Source organism: Rana temporaria, chromosome 8 (genome assembly GCF_905171775.1).
Source record: "Rana temporaria chromosome 8, aRanTem1.1, whole genome shotgun sequence".
NCBI lineage: Eukaryota > Metazoa > Chordata > Amphibia > Anura > Ranidae > Rana > Rana temporaria.
Genome location: NC_053496.1, coordinates 145945256 through 145965849, shown reverse-complemented (window position 1 = coordinate 145965849; position 20594 = coordinate 145945256). Strand labels below are relative to the sequence as shown.

The 20594-nt window shown below is 48.8% G+C and overlaps 1 protein-coding gene across 2 annotated transcripts in view; it reads right to left on the bottom strand.

Annotated features, from left to right (window-relative positions):
- The window catches only part of LOC120909150 (calcium-binding protein 2-like), an 82581-nt gene that overhangs the window by 35766 nt on the left and 26221 nt on the right, over positions 1 to 20594 (bottom strand). The window contains exon 3 of one of the 2 annotated variants that reach the window (XM_040320837.1): positions 8527 to 8670. The exons of the other annotated variant lie outside the window; for it this stretch is intronic. Coding sequence (XP_040176771.1) covers positions 8527 to 8670 — 144 coding nt within the window. The remainder of the gene's footprint in view (positions 1 to 8526; positions 8671 to 20594) is intronic. 2 annotated transcript variants of the gene reach the window in all.

The following is a 20594-nucleotide window of genomic DNA, read 5'->3' as shown; positions in this document are numbered from 1 at the left end:
TGGGAGCCCCCACACCCTGAGCACTCGTGCTTGAATTTACATGATCCTCCGAATTTGCAGGCGTTCTCATTGAACTGCCAGCAAACTCCCCACTTCTTACCGGCCGACGGTCCTGAGGAGGATGTACCCCCGGCCCCCCCGTGAAAAGACTGCGCCGGGGCCTTAGCCGCCGACATGAGCCGCATCCAGAGGCTGATATCTTTCTGATCCCAGCGCAGAGAGGGCCTAACTGCCCGCCGTTGCCGAAACTGCTCATCGTACCTGAGCCAAGCCGACCCCCCGTACACCCGATGCGCCTCCCCAATTGAATCCATGTACCCGAACAACGCCGAGCAATGTTCTGGGTTTTTCTCGCCAATGACGCTAGCCATAATGGCGAACGCCTGGAGCCAGTTCACGAAAGTGCGCGGAATCAACCTATACCGCCTCTTCTCCTCATCCTCCTTTTTAGAATCATCCGGCTTCACCCTGTCGAGGTTGAATTTCTCCAACGGCAACAGGGAGAATATCTCTACATATTCGCTCTTATAAATTTTTTCCTTCACCTCCTGCTTTAAATGACCCCCCAGAGGACACTCGTAGCATATATAAACCTCGCCCCTTGCCGCATCCGCAATACGTACCAGATCGGAACGAGTCACCACCTCCGGGGCCCCCCCTGACTTGTCTTGTCCCGTCCCCACCTGTCCTGCCACTGGGGCCACCGGGGGAAGCTGCGAAACCGCAACCCCCCCTCCGGCCGTAGCATCACCCCCAGTCGCGCCCACAGCCGCAGGTGCCCACGGAGCCACCTGTGGCGAAGGGCCCTGTACAGCAGCCACCCGGCCCAAAAGTTCCTTGAGGCCTCCCACCAATTCCGTCAACAGGGCGTCAGCCCCAGAGGCGGCAGGCGCAACGCCCGCCACCACCGGTGCAGCCACCGCCACTGGCGGCGGAGGTGCTGGAACCCCCCCCCTCCCCACTCCCAACAATTCACACAATGCGTCAGCTAAAGAGGATACGTGTAAAGTAGTGGACTTACCAGGCCTGCCGGGAGACGCCCCCGCTGCCGTAGATTGGATTTCCACCGCTGCCTCCCTCTCTGGTTCCCCATCTTCGTCTTCCGATGGCACACCTTCTGACCTGTCCTCCCCGACTGGGATCGGTGCGGCCGACAGTCCCCCAGGAGAAGATGACCTGGAGGCCCCGGATTCCCCCCTCCGTTCCGGCCGGCCTTTTGCTGATCCTCTGCCCCGCGTTGCTGCAGCAGGCAGACCACCCGACGATGGCTCTGCGTTGACCGATGCCCCCCGCTCCGAGCCCCGCCCACCCGCGGAACCGCCGGCCCCACGTGTAGAGGGCCCCGCGGCCGTGCCAGGTGGGTCTGAGGCCTTCTTTTTCCCCTTTGCCGCTCCCGTTCCTGCCGCAGGTGGAGAAGGTGCCCCCCCCCCCGCCGCCCGCATTTGGGGAAGCGGCGCCGGTACGGCCCGTGGCCCCGCCCACCGACGGAGGTCGCCGGCGTGAGTCCTGCTCCGTCCCCCCCGTTCCGCTTCTGGTAACCCGCTTCGGCGGGGGGGCCGACCGCCCCCCCGGGGGGCTCCGGGCCCCCCTTGCAGTCCTGGATGAGGGCCCCGGGGAATAGCGGGCCGGAGGCCGCGACCTCCGCCCGCGTGGGGTCAACTCACCGCCGTCCGATCCTCCCGATCCGCCCGCCTGCTCCGCGACCCATTCAGCAGCGCGCCTCTCCAGCCAATCCGTGCCCCGATGAGCTGCCTCGGCCCGCAAGCGTGCGAGCACGAGGTCGATGGACGCCATCTTGTCTGTGTGAGAGCAGGAGGAAAAGCTGCTTCCTCGTTGCTCTCCTGACTGCAAGTGCCCGCCTGGCCCCGCCCCACCCTTTTATAGGGTAACTCCCCTGACACCAGCAGCCAATCCTGCTCCTCCTCTGAACTTGATAATACTAACTCCCCCGCCCCTCTCTACACCAATCCTGCTCTTCCTACCTCCAACCCCCTAAGCTTAACCCTTCCTGTGTCACTAGACACTCTGTCATGCCCGGCCCTCTGCTAGTCTTTGCTGTCTTTTGCTCCGGGCCTCCCTGGAGGTTAATAATAAACAGCACCTTTTTCCTGTTGGAAGTAAATGCAGCAGGTTGCATCTGAAAGTATATACGACATTGATTAAGGAACCTTCTATAATGGCGGCGGTCTCCGTTAAACTTAAGTGGTAGGGGCATTCGTGCATTAGTATCTACGGCAGCAGTATCTCAGGCATGAAAGTCACGCAATTGTTTATTCAGATCATAGATTTCCTCTTGTAGTGCTTTCACTTCAATTTGTAACTCAGAAATGTTTTCCTGGTAGTTAACACCAAACGTCTGCAACTCAGCGATTTGCACCCTGAGAGGAGCTACAGCAGCTGTTACAAGGGCCTCCATGTTTTGGGCCAGAATATTCTGTCATGGTCTGGAGTCAGGCTCAGAGGCCAGTAGCTATAGCAGCAGAGCAGATATTCACACAGGTCACCCTGGCTGATGACACGGGTTCACCTGAGGTGCGGGGTCTAAGCACTAACCGGTATTCACCAGAGCTCCTAATGGTGGAGATGGGCTTTGCTGCGTGTTAGTGCCAAGTTGCGGTCCCCAGGATAGCCCCACCAGGAGGTGAGCAGGCCGAGGTCCGGAAGCAGATATAACAGGTAGGGATCAAGCAGAAGCGTAGTCGGGGAACGAGCCAAAAGTCGGTAACAAATAGTTGCAGGTTGGGATTCAGCAGATGCGTAGTCAGGGGACAAGCCAAATGTCGGTAGCGAATAGTAGCAAAAATACGGTCGGCAACAAGAGAGATAGGAGCAAGATATTGGCTGGTGAAGGCACAATATTCTGGCCACCAGGAAGTGCATGGACATGGCTTAAATCAGGAAGTTAATGGGAGGAGCAAAGGGTTCAAGGTTCAAGGCAAACAAGATTCAAGACAAGATCATTCAAGGAACTATCCAAGGAACTGTCCAAGGAGCTGTCCAGCATTCCAGGTGGCTCAGCACCAGACACAGCAGAGGTCACAGGTTCAAGCCCAGGTCCTAACACCAGCAGGGCTGAACAAAAAAAACTGACAGCTCAGGATCTCCCCTGACAGCTCAGGATCTCCCCTGCTGTTCTATTATGTTTTGACAGTAGGGGCGGATTTGGGGGGGGGGGGGGGCAACAGGGAAATTTGTTTTAGTTGCAGAATTTGAGAGCGCCGAGAGTCTGAGTGGGCGAGTGAGAGTCAAGAGAGTGGGCGGTCAGCTGGTTGGCTCTGTGGGTGTGCGGCGGCTGGCCAATCAACAAGCCAGCGGACAGGGGAGCAGAGAGATATCATCTCCCACCACCCTGCACCCGCCTTGCATCCCTGCAGTAACTTTCGCCCTCACTGTGCAGGCAGCAGAGAGATTACATCATCTCTCTGCTGCCTGACTCTGACAAGCAAAACACCACCTTAGCAAGTGACAATCTGCAACTTGTGGCAGGTGACATGGCAAGTGACAATCTGCATCTGGTGGCAGGCAAGTGACATTCCGCAACTTGTGGCAAGTGACAATCCGCAACATGTGGCAAGTGATAATCCGCAACATGTGGCAGGTGACGTGGCAAGTGACAATCCGCAACGTGTGCCAGGTGATGTGGCAATTGACAATCCGCAACGTGTGGCAGGTGACGTGGCAAGTGACAATCTACACCTAGTGGCAGATGACAATCCGCAACGTGTGGCAGGTGACGTTGCAAGTGACAATCCGCAACGTGTGGCAAGTGACAATCCGCAACGTGTGGCAGGTGACATGGCAAGTGACAAGCTGCATCTGGTGGCTGGTGACGTGGCAAGTGACACACTCTGGGCTCCCACTGATTCTGCATTATGGAGAGAACCATTTAATTTTATATTACAATGTAATAATAGAAATAATTTGCTTCAATCATCCTGACACCATAACAACCATGGTGCCGTCATTATTGAAGGGCTAACACTAGTAATTTCCCTGATAAATTGCCCCAAAAAAAAATGCAGTGCCCCTCCTGAGACTAGACTCTGGATCTGCCCCTGTCTGACAGGGGAAGGCGCTTTGTGCCCTCTCCCCCCGCCAGAACAGCTGAGAGCACTGATCGGGAGAAGATCGGCAGACCTTTTTCAGACATGCCCCTTCGACAGAAGCCAGCCGTTTGGCCGGCTTCTGTCAGACCGACTCCAGTACACACGGGCTGAACTGATTTCTATTGAACCGCCTCTGCCTCCCAACATTTGGCCCATGTGTACTATGCTTTACAGTTCCATAACAATTACAGTTCTCCACCCTTCTTCCAGCCTGTGATTGAACATTGAAAGGAGAAGCAGTTGACTGATGAGTATGAGCAGGGCCGCCATCAGGGGGGTACAGCCCATACAAGTGTAAGGGGCATGCCTGTCCTGAGGGCCCCAAGTTGGCGCCTCCCCTTTCCTTTTTCCCTTTCCCTACAGTAGTCCAGACTCGCTGCACTGGCTTCTGACTAGTGGGGGGCGGATGTGTGTAGAAATGAGTGTTCGCCCCCTCCCTTCCCCCCTCCGTGGTTCAATCCACCTGCTCCACTCCTCTCCCTTCTTTCATGGCCACTGAGCCGCTCCGTCCCTGGACTCAGTGTGCAGTAACAGGCAGCTCGGGAGGTGTGGCTGTCCTGGAAGAGGGGGATCCCCACGCTGCTTCGTCCTTCCCTCCAGCATGACAGACATCCCCTCTTCTGCTACTCTCTCCCTACTCGTGTACTGCTGCATCTGTGAAGGGGATGTGGGGGCGGGAAGATTAAGGAGCCGACAGCCACATCGAGAGAAGCCTCTGACTGAGAGCCCCAGGGACCATTCATGTGAGAGCACTGTGATCAGATGCTTCTCTCTCTGTCCCTCTCTCGTTTTCTCTCCCTCCCCCTGCCCTCTCTCCATCCTCTCTCTCTCCGCCTTCTCTCTCTCTGCCCCATCTCTCTCTCTCCGTCCCATCTCTCTCTCTGCTCTTTCTCCCTGTCTCTCTCCCTGCTCTCTCTCCCTGCCCTCTCCACTCCCTGCTCTGTCCGTCCCATCTGTCTCTCTACCTCCCTGATCTCTCTCCTCTCTTAGCCCCTGCTCTCTCCCCCCCCCTCTCTCTCTGCCCACTCTCTCTCCCTGCTCTCTCACACCCTCTCTCTCCGCCCCTCTCTCTCTCTCTCTCTCTCTCTCTACATGCTCTGTCTCCACCCCTCTGTCTCTGCCCCCTCTGTCTCTCCCTACTCTCTCTCTCTCTCCACCCCCTCTCTCTGCCCCCTCTCTCTCTGTCCCCTCTCTGCCCCCTCTTTCTCTCCCTGCCCCCCCTCTCTCTCTGCCCCCTCTCTCCCTCTCTCTCTCTGTCACTCTCTCCCTGCTCTCTCTTTCCCTCCTCTCTCTCTCCACCCCCTCTATCCCTCTCCATCTCTCTCTCCACCCCTCTCTCTCTCTCACTCTCCTTGACCTCTCTTTCTCTTCCTCCATTTAACACTGGCAGAGGTGCTTACAATGATCATTTTCTATTTATTAAAAAAACACCTTTATCCCAAAAGGAAAAAAAATGTTTGCTGTAACTGATTATAAAGTGTGAGCTGCAGAATATGTACAATTTATTTTGTTTACCTAAATCTTCTAGTACATCTAACACCCACCACCTCTGTCATGCCTTTGGCCTACAAGGAAATACAGTAATATCTTCTAGACTTGTAATTCAAATATTGTCCACTAGATGTCACTCTTAACAAAGGACTGTTGATGGGCAGTGTTTTATGGTAATGTACATTTCCTGCTGTGTTACTGAAAACTGTTTTCACTTATCACCACTCTTTCATCTCTTTTCCACTGGACAGTCCACATGGAGTCAGCTAAGCCTGCACCACATGTTTTCTTAAGTCTTGATCCTCCTGTGACATTATCGCTGGCATGATAAAGACTGTTTATCTATATGCCTAGTATACATTTGTTTGTGTTCATATAATTCTTATATGTTCATTTATTTGTTTATCTCTAGCTTCACCATTATTAATACACTTCTTATATGGCCACCACCTGTTCATCGTAATAAAGATCCAAAGTTACAGACCGTCTGGTTATTTAGGATGCAAGGTTTAAGCTGTATGTTGAGCTGCATATACGCCAGGGGCAAACGTGTAGCGAGAACAGAACAACCTCCCTGCCCCTCAGACTGCTGTCCAAAGGTGCCTCTGTTGCTCCTTCATCCAGCGTGGGGGCACTCTAATACAATCGGTGTGTTACTAACCAGATCACCAGGGAAAAACAGAAAATAAAAAGCCTAAAAATAAAATGAATGCAGCCACCACATCTAAGTATTGGTAAGCTGTATATTGCATTCCTCCCCATTTACAGCAGATTCTGTGAGACGGCCAGTGGGTCAACCCTGGGGAATGTTGGTGGGGGTGGGGGGGGGGGGGGTTGCCCAGTAGTAAAGCTATGTAAGGGCCCCCACAGTTTCTGATGGCTGCTCTGAGTATTAATAAATACAGAGCTGCAATATTTTGTGTCTTATATCTCTGCCTGCATTCAGAACTGTGTATTTTTTTTGTTTGTTTGTCAGTACCCCTATTGGAGATTTCTATTAAAGTGGCTGTTAGTCCACTCTAACCTGTATACACTATCAGCACTGCTTCCTATTGCACTATCCCCCTCTGTGTGTGATTTATAAAAATAAATGCTGCAAATACCCAATTTCACAGCTGAGATTGCGATCACATTACCATCCAGCTCTCTCATTTCTTCCTATGAGAGATGCAGCGTTTGGGGCTGAGATTCGCATACTGATGACAGTCTGGAGGGGATGAGGTGAGAAGAGAGCTGGCTGGTCATGTGATAGCAATCTTGGCTGTAAAATTTGGTATTTGCAGCATTTATATGTATAAATTATACACAAAGGGGGACAGTGCTGATTGTGTATACAGGTTAGTGTTATGCAAGCAGCAGGAGGGGGAAGGGGCAGCACTGTCACAAGCATAGAGGGGAGATGGGAGGAGGACACAGGAGCAGGGAGGAGAGCAGATAGTATGCTGCGGATGACAGAGGCACGTAAACTGACTACGTGTCTGGTCTCAACCGCCATGTTACACCGTGGTCAGATTACAGAGGGGTGGGGAGCAGCGGCGGTCCTTCCATAGAGGGTGCTGGAGGCCGCCCCCTCTGGCTCCGCACCACCACTGAAAAAAACATACATTCATGCATTGCATGAATGTATGTTATTGTTGCTAGCTGCCGCTGGTCTATTCAGGTGGCTGGACATTGAGCGCCGACCACCTGAATAACAGCAGCTGGTTGGCTGTGCGGAAGTGCCTTTCAGAGCCAGCGGCTCCCGGATGTCTTATCCTAGGAACGTACGGGGGATGCGTTCCTTGGATAAGACTGACGGCCGTCTCAGCCAATCAGGTTCGCCGATTCTGGTTATCGGTAACCTGGCTGAAGCGTCACCAAGGCGGGAGAAGACATTGAGGGACGTGGAAGGATTTAGGTAAGTGCATTTTACAGGGCACAGCGGCGACAATGGGCACAGAGGCGACAATGGGCACAGTGGCATCAATGGGCACAGTGGTGACAACGGGCACAGTGGCAACAATTAAAGGGCACAGTGGCAACAATGGGCACAGTGGAACAATTAAAGGGCACATTGACATGCACAGTGGCAACAATCGGCACAGTGGGGACAATTGAGGGGCACAGTGGTGACAATTGGCACAGTGGCGACAATTGAGGGGCACAGTGGCTGCGTTTGATGGCATGGCACAGTGGTGACAATTGATGGCACAGTTGCTGCGTTTGATGGCATGGCACAGTGACTGCATTTGATGGTATGGCACAGTGACTGCGTTTGATGGCAGTGGTGATAATTGATGACACAGTGGCTGCGTTTGATGGCATGGCACAGTAGTGACAATTGATGGCACAGTGGCTGCGTTTGATGGCATGGCACAGTGGTGACAATTGATGCCACAGTGGCTGCGTTTGATGGCATGGCACAGTGGCTGTGTTTGATGGGCACAGTGAGGCTGCAATTTGTTTCCTTGTTCTTTTTTTTCGTTTGCACCCCCCCCAAAAATTGTGAGCACCAGCCGCCACTGGTGGGGAGAAACTGACAGGATTACCCAGGTATTTCAGGTGTTACAGCAGGCCAAATGACACAGGACAAGCACTGTGTCATTTGACATGCTTTAAAGGAGTAGGATGCTTTTTTTGGGGGGGGGGGGTTAACAAACGCTTTAATTCCTTTTCTTTATTACAGATGTCAGATTATACAGGAACTCAGACAGCAATATAAACACATTGTCCAATTGAGTGAGACCGATCTTGAACCTTTGCAGGATTTTATAGCTTTTTTTAGTTCTAACCTTTCCAGTTCCATATTAAACAAAAACAAAAAATCACCCACACCACTATGCTCAATTTAAATAATTTTTAATTCTATAACCTTCTGAAGCTTTAACAATTATTTTGATAATTGCTCTTTGTAATTGCATGTTGCAGTGTGGAAAAGTAGATTACTCACTCCTCATCTTTATGTGCTGGGAGATCTCTATTAGTTCCATCTCAGTTGGCATGTAACCCATTGTCCTCATGCATTCACCCAACTCTTTATAACCGATAAAGCCATCTTGGTCTGCATCAAACTCCAAAAAGGCAGCATATAATTCTGAGAATAGAAAAGCAGAACAAAAAGGGTGTAAAAAAAAGAAATTGTATTTATATATCAGATATACTAAAACTTCCTCAAGTTCAATACTTCTGGAAGAGTTCGATAAAGAAGAGGATAGACTACAGAATAAGGAGAGAGAGAGAGAGATGCCAGGAGGCTTGCCTCCCATACTCTATCCAGCCTGCCAGAGCAGTCATCAATGACAGGTGTTTTTTCAGAATGCATTAAGGTGAAAAAACACAAACCTTTACAACCCCTTTAAAGCTTGTAAACATGGGCCAAATATGGTCTGTTATTGCCGGTTCAACAGAAACCAGCTGATATTCAGACAGTGCTTTCAGCCAGGGCCGATCCTAGGCAGGGTGCACCCAGGCGCCTGCAGAGGTGAGGGCGCCGAAGTGGCAGAGTTCTCCCATCCCTCCTTCTCTCCTTGTTTCCATCCTGAACTGAGCATAGGTGTGTGTGTCTATCCAGAACTCATGTGTCTCTGACCATCTTCTGTACTATGTCTGCAGTCTCTGACCATCTCCTTTACTATGTCTGCAGTCTCTGACCATCTCCTGTAAAATGTCTGCAGTCTCTGATCATCTCCTGTACTGTGTTTGCAGTCTCTGACCGTCTCCTGTACTATGTCTACAGTCATTGACCATCTCCTGTATCATGTCTGTAGTATGTCTGGGGGGTCTTTCTAACACACTCTCTAACAGAAGCCCTCTGTGTCCATCAGAGAGGCCCCCCTCCAGGTCCCAATAAAGCACTCTGTTTCTCTTCCTGTATTTTGTTTATTGTTAATAGATCATGTAAGGATCCCAGGGTAATTAAGACTTTCTGGGGGAGCATCTCTGTGGTTCAGTCATTGCCATAGAAACATGTGTAAAGGGGAAGAGTTAGTAAAATGACCACGCCCATGTGGGGGCGCCAGAAAAATTTCTGCACCCAGGCACCTGTGACCCTAGGATCGGCCCTGCTTTCAGCAGCCTGTACAACAGAAGCCGGCTTAACGTCTCGCCTTCTGTCGAACCTGCATGCTGGAAAACCAGCAGCCGACCTTCTAATCAGCACTCTCAGCAAATGGCTGTCCCCCTGTCAGAACACAATAGCTTAGTCAGGAGATCGCTATACTAACACTGCATAGTTAGTACAGTAAGCTCCTTGAAAGCTCCTCATTTTTTTTTCTATTCAGCCTACTGGGTTAAATAAAAAAAAACTACCTGTGAGTACCAGGCATTACACTACAACTTACACTACAATATTTCCATTATTAGATTTTATATACAGATTTTTTTTTCTCTAGTGCAGCCTTTCTCAGTATGTTTAACCTAAATTAACCATCAAATAATTATGGAGCATATTTTTAAAGCACTGATGTGTCATTGGATTTTTGCAAAACATTTTTGACACAGTTCCCCACACATGTGTAAGGTAAAATCTACAAGCTTGGAAAATAGATAGATATATGTCTAGAAGACTTTTTTCAATGAGTAGTGATTAATGATTCATGCTCTGAATAATCTAAAGTTTAAGTGATGTACCTCAAAGATCAGTGTTTGGCCTCTTACTTTTTAATTTTGTAGCACCCTGCTCCCAATGAGTGGGTGCTATATGTTAAAATTATATTTTGTCTGAGCAATAGTTTGGTTTAGAAAGATTGTAATTAACCTCCTGTCCACCGCCCCGGTGTCAAATGATGGCAGGAGGAAGACTCTCTTGTTCTGGACGGAAGTGACATATGACGTTGCGCCTTCACAAGCCACTAGGGGGGCATGCGCGTACGCGCCGCGTCACTGGGGACCCGATGTGCGTGCCGGGCACCCCCAATTGTCCAGTAACTGAGCAGGACCTTAAGCACACAGATCCATGTCCTTTCAGGGATAGGAGACCGATGGTGTGTCCCTTGTACATAGGGACAACCATCGGTCACCTCAACCAGTCAGTCCCCTCCCACCACAGTAAGAATCACTCCCTAGGGAACACATTTACCGCCCCCTAGTGTTAACCTCTTCCCTGACAGTCATATTTATACAGTAATCAATGCATTTTTTATAGCAAGAATTGCTGTATAAATGTGAATGGTCCCAAAAATGTGTCAAAAGTGTCCAATGTGTCCGCCGCAATATCGCAGTCACAATAAAAATTGCTGATCGCCGCCATTACTAGTAAAAAAAAAAAATGCTAGAAATCTATCCCCTATTTTGTAGCTGCTATAACTTTTGCGCAAACCAATCAATATACGCTTATTGCGATTTTTTTTACCAAAAATATGTAGAAGAATACGGATATTTATTATAGCAAAAAGTAAAAAATATTGTGTTGTTTTCAAACTTGTCCCTCTTCTTTCGTTTATAGCTCAATAAATAAAAACCACAGAGGTGATCAAATACCACCAATAGAAAGCTCTATTTGTGGTGAAAAAATTATACAAATTTTATTTGGGTACAGTGTTGCATGACTGCGCAATTGTCATTCAAAATGTGACAGCGCTAAAAGCTGAAAGTTGAAAAATGGCTTAGGCAGGAAGGGGGTGAAAGTGCCCTGTAGGCAAGTGGTTAAATTGTGGTTCTGCTTCAGTTCAGCTGGGTTGCACGTTTTTCCACTTGACAGTAGGTGTCACTGTCACCATTGGTCAAGGTTGGAAATGCAACAGGTTGAATGTATTGGGTACTCCTTTTTCAGAAGTGGCTCAGAGGGCGTGGTCAAACCGCTGTGCATTCTGGGAGAGGGTACTTAAGAGGCAGACACCATTTTGTGGGGTCGGTTTTGCCTGATGCGAACCTGAGGGCCCTCCTGGCCTCAGGGATGTGTTGGCGGTTCCCACCTCAGAGCCATGTTGGCCTGAGGCTCCGTTACTGAGATGTAGGCCCAGGTCTGTGGCAGAGACTATTAAAACAGTTCTATTTTCACCAATTCTGTGGCAGAGACTAAATTTACTTTCATCAAGAGACTATCTTTTGATCGAGCTTAGCACTGGCTGCTAGGCCAGTGAGAGTGGGCCTATCCGGTGGTCACTGAGTCCAGCGTGGAGACAGTTGTTCCTAGGAGAATATTCGTGATTCGCCAGTAAGATACCTGAATCTCCCCTAACCCTCCATCCCTCTTTTCTGAAGTTTGCTTTAATATAAACCCTCTCTACATCTCAGGGGTTCTCCTTGAAGAGGTGGTTAAAGAAAGAAATGTCTGCGACAAACACTCCTGTAGAGAGGGAGAAAAGGAGACTGGGTGTTTGTCGCAGACATTTCTTTCTTTAACCTCCTCTTCAAGGAGAACCCCTGAGATGAGTTCAAGGAACAGTAAGGTAACGGCAAGCCCAAATCTAAACCAGCAGCTCCTTCGGGGGTAGTGTTACAATATATTTATAAAGAGGCAGAGAGAGAGAGATCATTTTGCCCCTGTACAAATCATTAGTAAGACTTCATCTGGAATATGCAGTTCAGTTTTGGTCACCAATTCACAAAACAGAAATTGGGGGAACTAGAGAAAGTGCAGAGAAGGGCAGCCAAACTGGTAAGAGGCATGGAGGAACTCAGCTATGAGGAAAGTTAGAGGCACTGAATTTATTCTCTATAAGAGGAGGAGATTAAGGGGGGATATGATCAACATGTATAAATACCGTACATAAGTGGCTTGTATAGTGAACTTGTTGTACAGTTATTCACTTTAAGGTCAACACAAAGGATAAACCAGATAGCAAGGATAACTTGCCACAATTTTGTGTCAGTGTCAAACTTGTTGAACAGTGCACAATTTACACATTTTCACTGGTAAGTAGAGTTGAGCGGACACCTGGATGTTCGGGTTCGGAACCGAACCCGGACTTTGAAAAAAAAGTTTGGGTTCGGGACCGAACCCGGACTTTGACCCGGACCCGAACCCCATTGAAGTCAATGGGGACCCGGACTGTTGACTACAAAAATGGCTCTAAAAAACTAAGGGAAAGGGCTGGAGGGCTGCAAATGGCAGCAAAATGTCGGGAAGAGCATGGCAAGTACTCTGAAAATAAACGTGGATAGGGAAATAACTCAAAATAACATAAAATAAAAATCATTTTGCAAAATGTCGGGAACAGCATGGCAAGTACTCTTAAAATAAATGTGGATAGGGAAATAACTCAAAATAACATAAAATAAAACATTAAAAAAATAAAAATAAAAAATAAAATCATTTTGACCTAGGAGGACGAGGTCCATATGTATTAGGAGGTTGAGGTGGATGTGGCGGTGTAGGTGGAAGCAGCGGTGGAGGAGGAGGAGGTAGCCAACACAGCAGGTTTTGGTTTTTAATATATGTATTTTTTAAATTAGGGTAACCCCCAAAAGAGTGAGAAAGATCTAGGGTTGCTACCTCATCCCTTTAAACCAGAACACAGAGTAATTACACAGGTTCTGGGGCTAATTTACTGTCGATAAGGCACCAAGTGAGTTTAATTAGCAGCAACTTAATCAGCCAGAGAACCTGTGTAATTAATATGTTTTTGCTTTTAAAGGGATGAGATGGCAACCCTAGAAAGATCAGAAAAAAAAACAATGGCTGGGTAAGGCCGGCCCGGTGTCTATTCTGCACAAGGTACGGACAAGTCCTGTGGGATCCATGCCTGGTTCATTTTAATGAACGTGAGCTTGTCCACATTGGCTCTGGACAGGCGGCTGCGCTTGTCTGTGATAACGCCCCCTGCCGTGCTAAATACATGTTCAGACAATACACTGGCCGCAGGGCAGGCCAGCACCTCCAAGGCGTAAAGGGCAAGCTCAGGCCATGTGCCCAATTTGGAGACCCAGAAGTTTAAGGGGGCATAGCCGTCATTCAGTACGTGTAGGCGTGTGCACACATACTGCTCCACCATGTTGCTGAAATGCTGCCCCCTGCTAAAACGTTCCATATCAGCTGGTGGTGCTGTTTGTTGTGGCGTGCTGACAAAGCTTTTCCACATTTCGGCCATGCTAACCCTGCCTTCTGAGGTGCTGGCGGTACCCATGCTGCATTGGCGACCTCTTCCTCCACCTCTGCCTTCTGCTTCCACTGTGCCCCCGCTGCCAGGTGGGAATTGCACCAGCAGCGCGTCTACCAGCGTGCGCTTGTACTCGCGCATCTTGCGTTCACGCTCCAGTGAGGGGGATTAAGGACGGTACATTGTCCTTTTAACGGGGATCCAGCAGCGTGGCCACCCAGTAATCAGCACCTGTCATAATGTGCGAAACACGCCGGTCGTTGCGGAGACACTGCAGCATGTGATTGCTCATGTGTGCCAGGCTGCCCAGAGTCAATGAACAGCTGTCCTCTGTGGGAGGTGTATCATCTGTGTCCTCTGTATCCCCCCAGCCACGCACCAGTAATGGCCATGAGCTGGTCTGAATGCCATCCTGCTGTGAACATGGTTCCTCCTCCTCCTCCATGTCTTCCTCCGCCTCATCCTCCACCGCGTCATCCTCCAGAACTGTGCCCTTGCTGGACAATTGTGTACCTGGCCTTTGTTGGTGCACAAACCCACCCTCGGAGCTACTTGTGAATGACTGCACTGAAAGCCTTGCAAATGATCCCGATGATTCCTCCTCCTCCTCCTCCTGTGCCACATCCTCTTCCATCATCGCCCGTAGCGTTTTTTCAAGGAGGCATAGAACTGGGATAGTCACGCTGAGAGCGGCGTCATTGGCACTGGCCATGTTGGTGGAGTACAGTTATTGGTGGTAAAGTGGTTCTGTTCCGCAGAGCGACTCACGCGTGCGTGCTGCAGCTGGAACTCCACTATCACCTGCTGCTGCTCGCACAGTCTGGCCAGCATGTGCAAGGTGGAGTTCCACCTTGTGGGCACATCACATATGAGGCGGTGAGCGGGAAGGCCGAAGTTACGCTGCAGCGCTGCCAGGCGAGCAGCAGCAGGGTGAGAACGCCGAAAGTGCGCACAGATGGCCCGCACTTTCTGCAGCAGCTGTGGCATATCGGGGTAATTTTTCAGGAAACTCTGCACCACCAAATTCAGCACATGCGCCAGGCAAGGGATGTGCGTCAAACCGGCTAGGCCCAGAGCTGCTACGAGATTTCGCCCGTTATCGCACACCACCAGACCCGGCTTAAGGCTCACTGACGCCAACCACTCATCGGTCTGTTGTTCCATCTCCCTCCACAACTCCTGCGCTGTGTGTGGTTTTTCCCCCAAACAGGAACGTTTTAAAACTGCCTGCTGGCGTTTACCCAAGGCTGTGCTGAAGTTGGTGTCGAATTTGTTACGCTGACTGGATGAGGAGGCGGTAGAGGATGAGGAAGCGGAGTAGAAGGAGTTAGGAACAGGAGGCAAACTGAAGCGCCCTGCAATCCTCGGTGGTGGAAGGACATGCGCCAAACTGCTATCCGCCTCAGGCCCAGCCGCCACTACATTTACCCAGTGCGCTGTTAGGGAGATATAACGTCCCTGACCGTGCTTACTGGTCCACGTATCCGTAGTTAGGTGGACCTTGGCACAGATGGCGTTGCGCAGTGCACACCTGATTTTGTCCCCCACTTGGTTGTGCAGGGAAGGAATGGCTCGCCTGGAAAAGTAGTGGCGGCTGGGCACGACGTACTGTGGGACAGCCAATGCCATCAGGCTTTTAAAACTGCGTCTCCACCGGACGAAATGACAGCATTTCAAAGGCCAGTAATTTTGAAATGCTGTCATTCAGGGCCAGGGATCGCAGGTGGGTAGAGGGGTATTTCCTCTTACGCTCCAGTGTTTGGGAGATGGAGAGCTGAATGCTTCCATGGGACATTGTGGAGATGTTTGGTGACCCAGGTGGTAGTGTTGCTTGCCGGTCCTCTAATTGAGGGGTGGCAGGTGGCACTGTCACTACGGAGGTGGATGAAGAGGCAGAGAGGCCCGAGACTGATGCAGAAGAGGAAGCAGGAGGAGCCAGAGACTTTTCTTGGTTTTTGAAGTGTCTACTCCACTGCAGCTCGTGCTTTGCACTTAGATGCCTGGTCATGCAGGTTGTGCTCAGGTTGAGAACATTTATGCCTCGCTTCAGGCTCTGATTGCACAACATGCTAACCACGCGTGTCTTGTCATCAGCACATTGTGTGAAGAACTGCCACGCTAGGGAACTCCTTGGACCTGGCTTTGGTGTGCTCGGTCCCTTGCTGCGTTGGGCAGTAGCAGGCGTACTGTCTAGGGGACGGACGCTCTGCTTTGGCACCCTGCTCCCTCTTCTGCTGTGCTGGTGGCTCTGTGCGACCACCGCCTCTTCCTCCGAACTACACGGGTCACCTGCATGAGGTTGATTCCATGTCGGGTCGAGGACCTCATCGTCCTGCACATCATCTTCCACCCAGTCTTCACCACTGCCCTCCTTGTCGGTCTGCACAATTGCAAAAGCACCAGCAGTTGGCAACTGTGTTTCATCATCATCCAAGACGTGCTGTGATGGTCCCCCCATGTACTCATCTTGAAATATAAGTGGTTGGGCATCGGTGCACTCAATCTCTTCCCCTTCTGGGGCTGGGCTAGGTGGATGGCCCTGGGAACACATGCTAACAGACTCATCAAAAAGAAGAAGAGACTGCTGCATGCTTTGGGGCTCAGACTGCTTGGCTGATTTGCAAGGGGGTGAGGTGAAAGACTGATGGTGGACATCGGCTGCAGGCACCAACTCTGAACTTTCAGCACAAGACTGGTTGGAAAACAATGTGAAGGAACTGAACTGAACATTCATAGAGCTGGATTAGGCCCGACCAAATACCGCTGCAGGCTCTGTCGGCTACTCGCACCTGAGAAAGGTGTTTCACTTGTGCGTGTAGCTGTCACAGATCGACCACGTCCTCTCCCTGTAACAGGAGCTCCACCAGCAGCACCACGACCGCGGCCACGTCCCTTATTTGACGTTTTCCTCATATTTCTCAAATTTAGGGTCTTGCCCTAATTTTGAGAAATTTTAAATACAAAAATAGTGTAATATGGTGAAATAGGCAGAGATTCACCTATATATTTCTCTACCTATAGCAAGAAGCAGGAACCCAGCCCTAAACAATGTACTGGTGGAGTGCTGGTGAAATGGGCAAAGATTCACCTATATATTTCTCAAATTTAGGGTCTTGCCCTAATTTTGAGAAATTTTAAATACAAAAATAGTGTAAGCTGTTGAAATAGGCAGAGATTCACCTATATATTTCTCTACCTATAGCAATAAGCAGGAAGCCAGCCCTAAACAATGTACTGCACAGACAGTATATCACAGGGGACAGGTAGAGTGCTGGTGAAATGGGCAGAGATTCACCTATATATTTCTCTACCTATACCAAGAAGCAGGTAACCCAGCCCTAAACAATTGTACTGCACAGACAGTATATGACAGGGGACAGGTAGAGTGTGCTGGTGAAATGGGCAGAGATTCACCTATATATTTCTCTACCTAGAGCAAGAAGCAGGTAACCCAGCCCTAAACAATTGTACTGCACAGACAGTATATGACAGGGGACAGGTAGAGTGTGCTGGTGAAATGGGCAGGGATTCACCTATATATTTGTCTACCTATACCAAGAAGCAGGTAACCCAGCCCTAAACAATTGTACTGCACATACAGTATTTGACAGGGGACAGGTAGAGTGTGCTGGTGAAATGGGCAGAGATTCACCTATATATTTCTCTACCTATACCAAGAAGCAGGTAACCCAGCCCTAAACAATTGTACTGCACAGACAGTATATGACAGGGGACAGGTTGAGTGTGCTGGTGAAATGGGCAGAGATTCACCTATATATTTCTCAACATATACCAAGAAGCAGTAAACCCAGCCCTAAACAATTGTACTGCACAGACAGTATATGGCAGGGGACAGGTAGAGTGTGCTGGTGAAATGGGCAGAGATTCACCTATATATTTCTCTACCTATACCAAGAAGCAGGTAACCCAGCCCTAAACAATTGTACTGCACATACAGTATTTGACAGGGGACAGGTAGAGTGTGCTGGTGAAATGGGCAGAGATTCACCTATATATTTCTCTACCTATACCAAGAAGCAGGTAACCCAGCCCTAAACAATTGTACTGCACAGACAGTATATGACAGGGGACAGGTAGAGTGTGCTGGTGAAATAGGCAGAGATTCACCTATATATTTCTCTACCTATACCAAGAAGCAGGTAACCCAGCCCTAAACAATTGTACTGCACAGACAGTATATGACAGGGGACAGGTAGAGTGTGCTGGTGAAATGGGCAGAGATTCACCTATATATTTCTCTACCTATACCAAGAAGCAGGTAACCCAGCCCTAAACAATGTACTATATGAAGCACAGAAATCAAGAGTGCTGGTTAAGATTTCTGAAGCAGCATACACCTCACTGACACTGTCCCTCAAAATCCAGGGCCTGTCCCTACCATAGCTACACCAGACTGACGAGCGGCCCATAAACCATAAGATGATAATGATGTCAAAGAAATAAATAGTGCTTGGTTAGATTTCTGAAGCAGGATCAAACCTCACTGACACTGTCCCTAAGAATCATTCAGCAGCCTGTCCCTGTCATAACTAGAGCAGAGTTCAATGAATAAATAATGCTTGTTTAGATGTATGAAGCAGGATCAAACCTCACTGACACTTTCCCTAAGAATGATTCAGCAGCCTCTCCCTGTCATAACTAGAGCGGAGTTCTATGAATAAATAATGCTTGTTTAGATGTATGAAGCAGGATAAAACCTCACTGACACTGTCCCTAAGCAGAAGAATCAGCAGCCTTTCCCTATCATAACTAAAGCAGAGTGACGATCTGTGCTGTGTGCCTCGATCTAATATAGAGGCTGGTCACATGCTGGGTCACATGCTGCACTGGCCAATCACAGCCATGCCATAAGTAGGCATGGCTGTGATCAGTTCCCAGTTACAGTTGTAAAACAAATGGCGATTGGCTGCCGTGCAGCGCGCCAAAACATACCCGAACTCCGAACCCGAACCCGGACTTTTTCCAATTATTCGGGTTCGGGAGCAAAAAAAAACCAAAGTCTGTACCGAACCCGAACTTTACAGTTCGGGTTCGCTCAACCCTACTGGTAAGTTGTACACTTGCAGAGCACTTGAAGCACAAGTTCTAGTTGACACTTTTCCAATTTGTAGCAAATTTGCGTGGCAAGTCTCTAGCAAGAGCAAAGTTGCAGTGATGAGTCTACAGCAAGAGCTCTGCAAGTCTACAGCATAAAAATTCAGCCACAATGACCGGGTGTTGGGATGACTATTGCACAACATAACTGAACCAGAACTCGCAACAGACTTGCAGAATGTTTGCAAATAAAGTTGATCTGAAGTCATGCAATGTGGACTTGCTGCAATAGTGCAACAAACCTGTGAAGCCTGGTAAGTCTAGCAATAGCTTAGCAAGTCATTTTAAAACTTGCAGCACAATTGCTTGCTATCTGGGAAGGAGGCACTCTGTGGGCTGGATTCAGGTAGCTGCGCCCCTTCTTACGGCGGCGCAGCATATCGTATTTACGCTGCGCCGCCGTAAGTTTGAGAGGCAAGTGCTGTATTCACAAATCACTTGCCTCCTAACTTACGGTGGCGTATAGTAAATGGGGCCGGTGTAAGCGCGCGTCATTCAAATGATGTTGCGGGGGGCGTGTTTTACTTAAATTAGGTTGACCCCGCGTATTTTACGTTTTTTTACGAACGGCGCATGCGCTGTTCATGAAAAAATACCAGTGCGCATGCTCGAAATTCCGACGCAAATCGTCATTGCTTTCGACGTGAACCTAAATTATGTCCAGCCCTATTTGTGAACGACTTACGCAAACAACGTAATAAATTCAAATTTCGAAGCGGGAACGACGTCCATACTTAACATTGGCTGCGCCACCTAATAGCAGGAGCAACCTTACGCCGAAAAAGCCTAACGTAAACGACGTAAATAAATTGCGCCGGTCGTATGTACGTTTGTGAATCGGCGTATCTAGGTAATTTGCATATTCTACGCCGAAAACAACAGAAGCGCCCCTAGCGGACAATGTAATATTGCACACAATTCTACGCCGCCGCATTCAAGTTACGTCGGCAGAGGAAGCCTATTTTTTTAGCGTATCTGCCTTTGAGAATCGGCGTAACGATACGCCGGCACAGATTTGAAATTACGGCGGCATATCTGGAAATACGCCGCCGTAAAAGCTTCCTGAATCTACCCCTGTATGTCTGGAGGAAAAGAGATTTAACCACCAAAAACAGTAAGAGCTGTGAAAATGTGGCATAGACTCACTTAAAAGCTGATTCTGGCAAGCTCAGTAGATTTTTTTAAAGGCCTGGATTCTTACCTAAATGCACAAACTTTACCTGGATATTAATATTTATAGGTACAGCTGATCCAGAGAATATCTGATTGCCTCATGGGGGATCAGGAAGGTATTTATTTCTCTGCTGGAGCTAATTGGATCATGTTTAATGGTTTATTGGGGGATTTTTTTTTTCTTTCCTCTGGATTAACTGTGGGTATAGGCTTGTGTATATGAAACTTTGTGTGTGTTTTTTTTCTCTGTGGGTTAAAGTGTATGGACTTGTGTCTTTTTTCAACCAAACTATGTGACTATGTAACTCTGTCATTCACCAAACATAGTTACTTAGTAGGTCAGGTTAGAAAAAGATCATCTAGTTTACCAGTCTGTAATACCCCTTCATTACCAGGCCATTTTTTTGCTCTAATAACTGACAATTACGCTGTCATGCAACACTGTACCCAAATTAATTTGATATATTTTTTTGTAGATAGAGCTTTCTTTTGGTGGTATTTAAAAACCACTGTGTGTTTTATTTTCTACAAAAACATCTGTTCCCTTATAGCGTGTAAAATACAAATGGCAAAATAGTATGAAAATCCCCAAAATGACCCTTTGTTGTAAAGTAGACACCCCGAGGTGATCTAATGTTTTGCCAAAATAATTTGGAAATGAAGAAACATGCCTGTACTGAGGCTGCTAAAC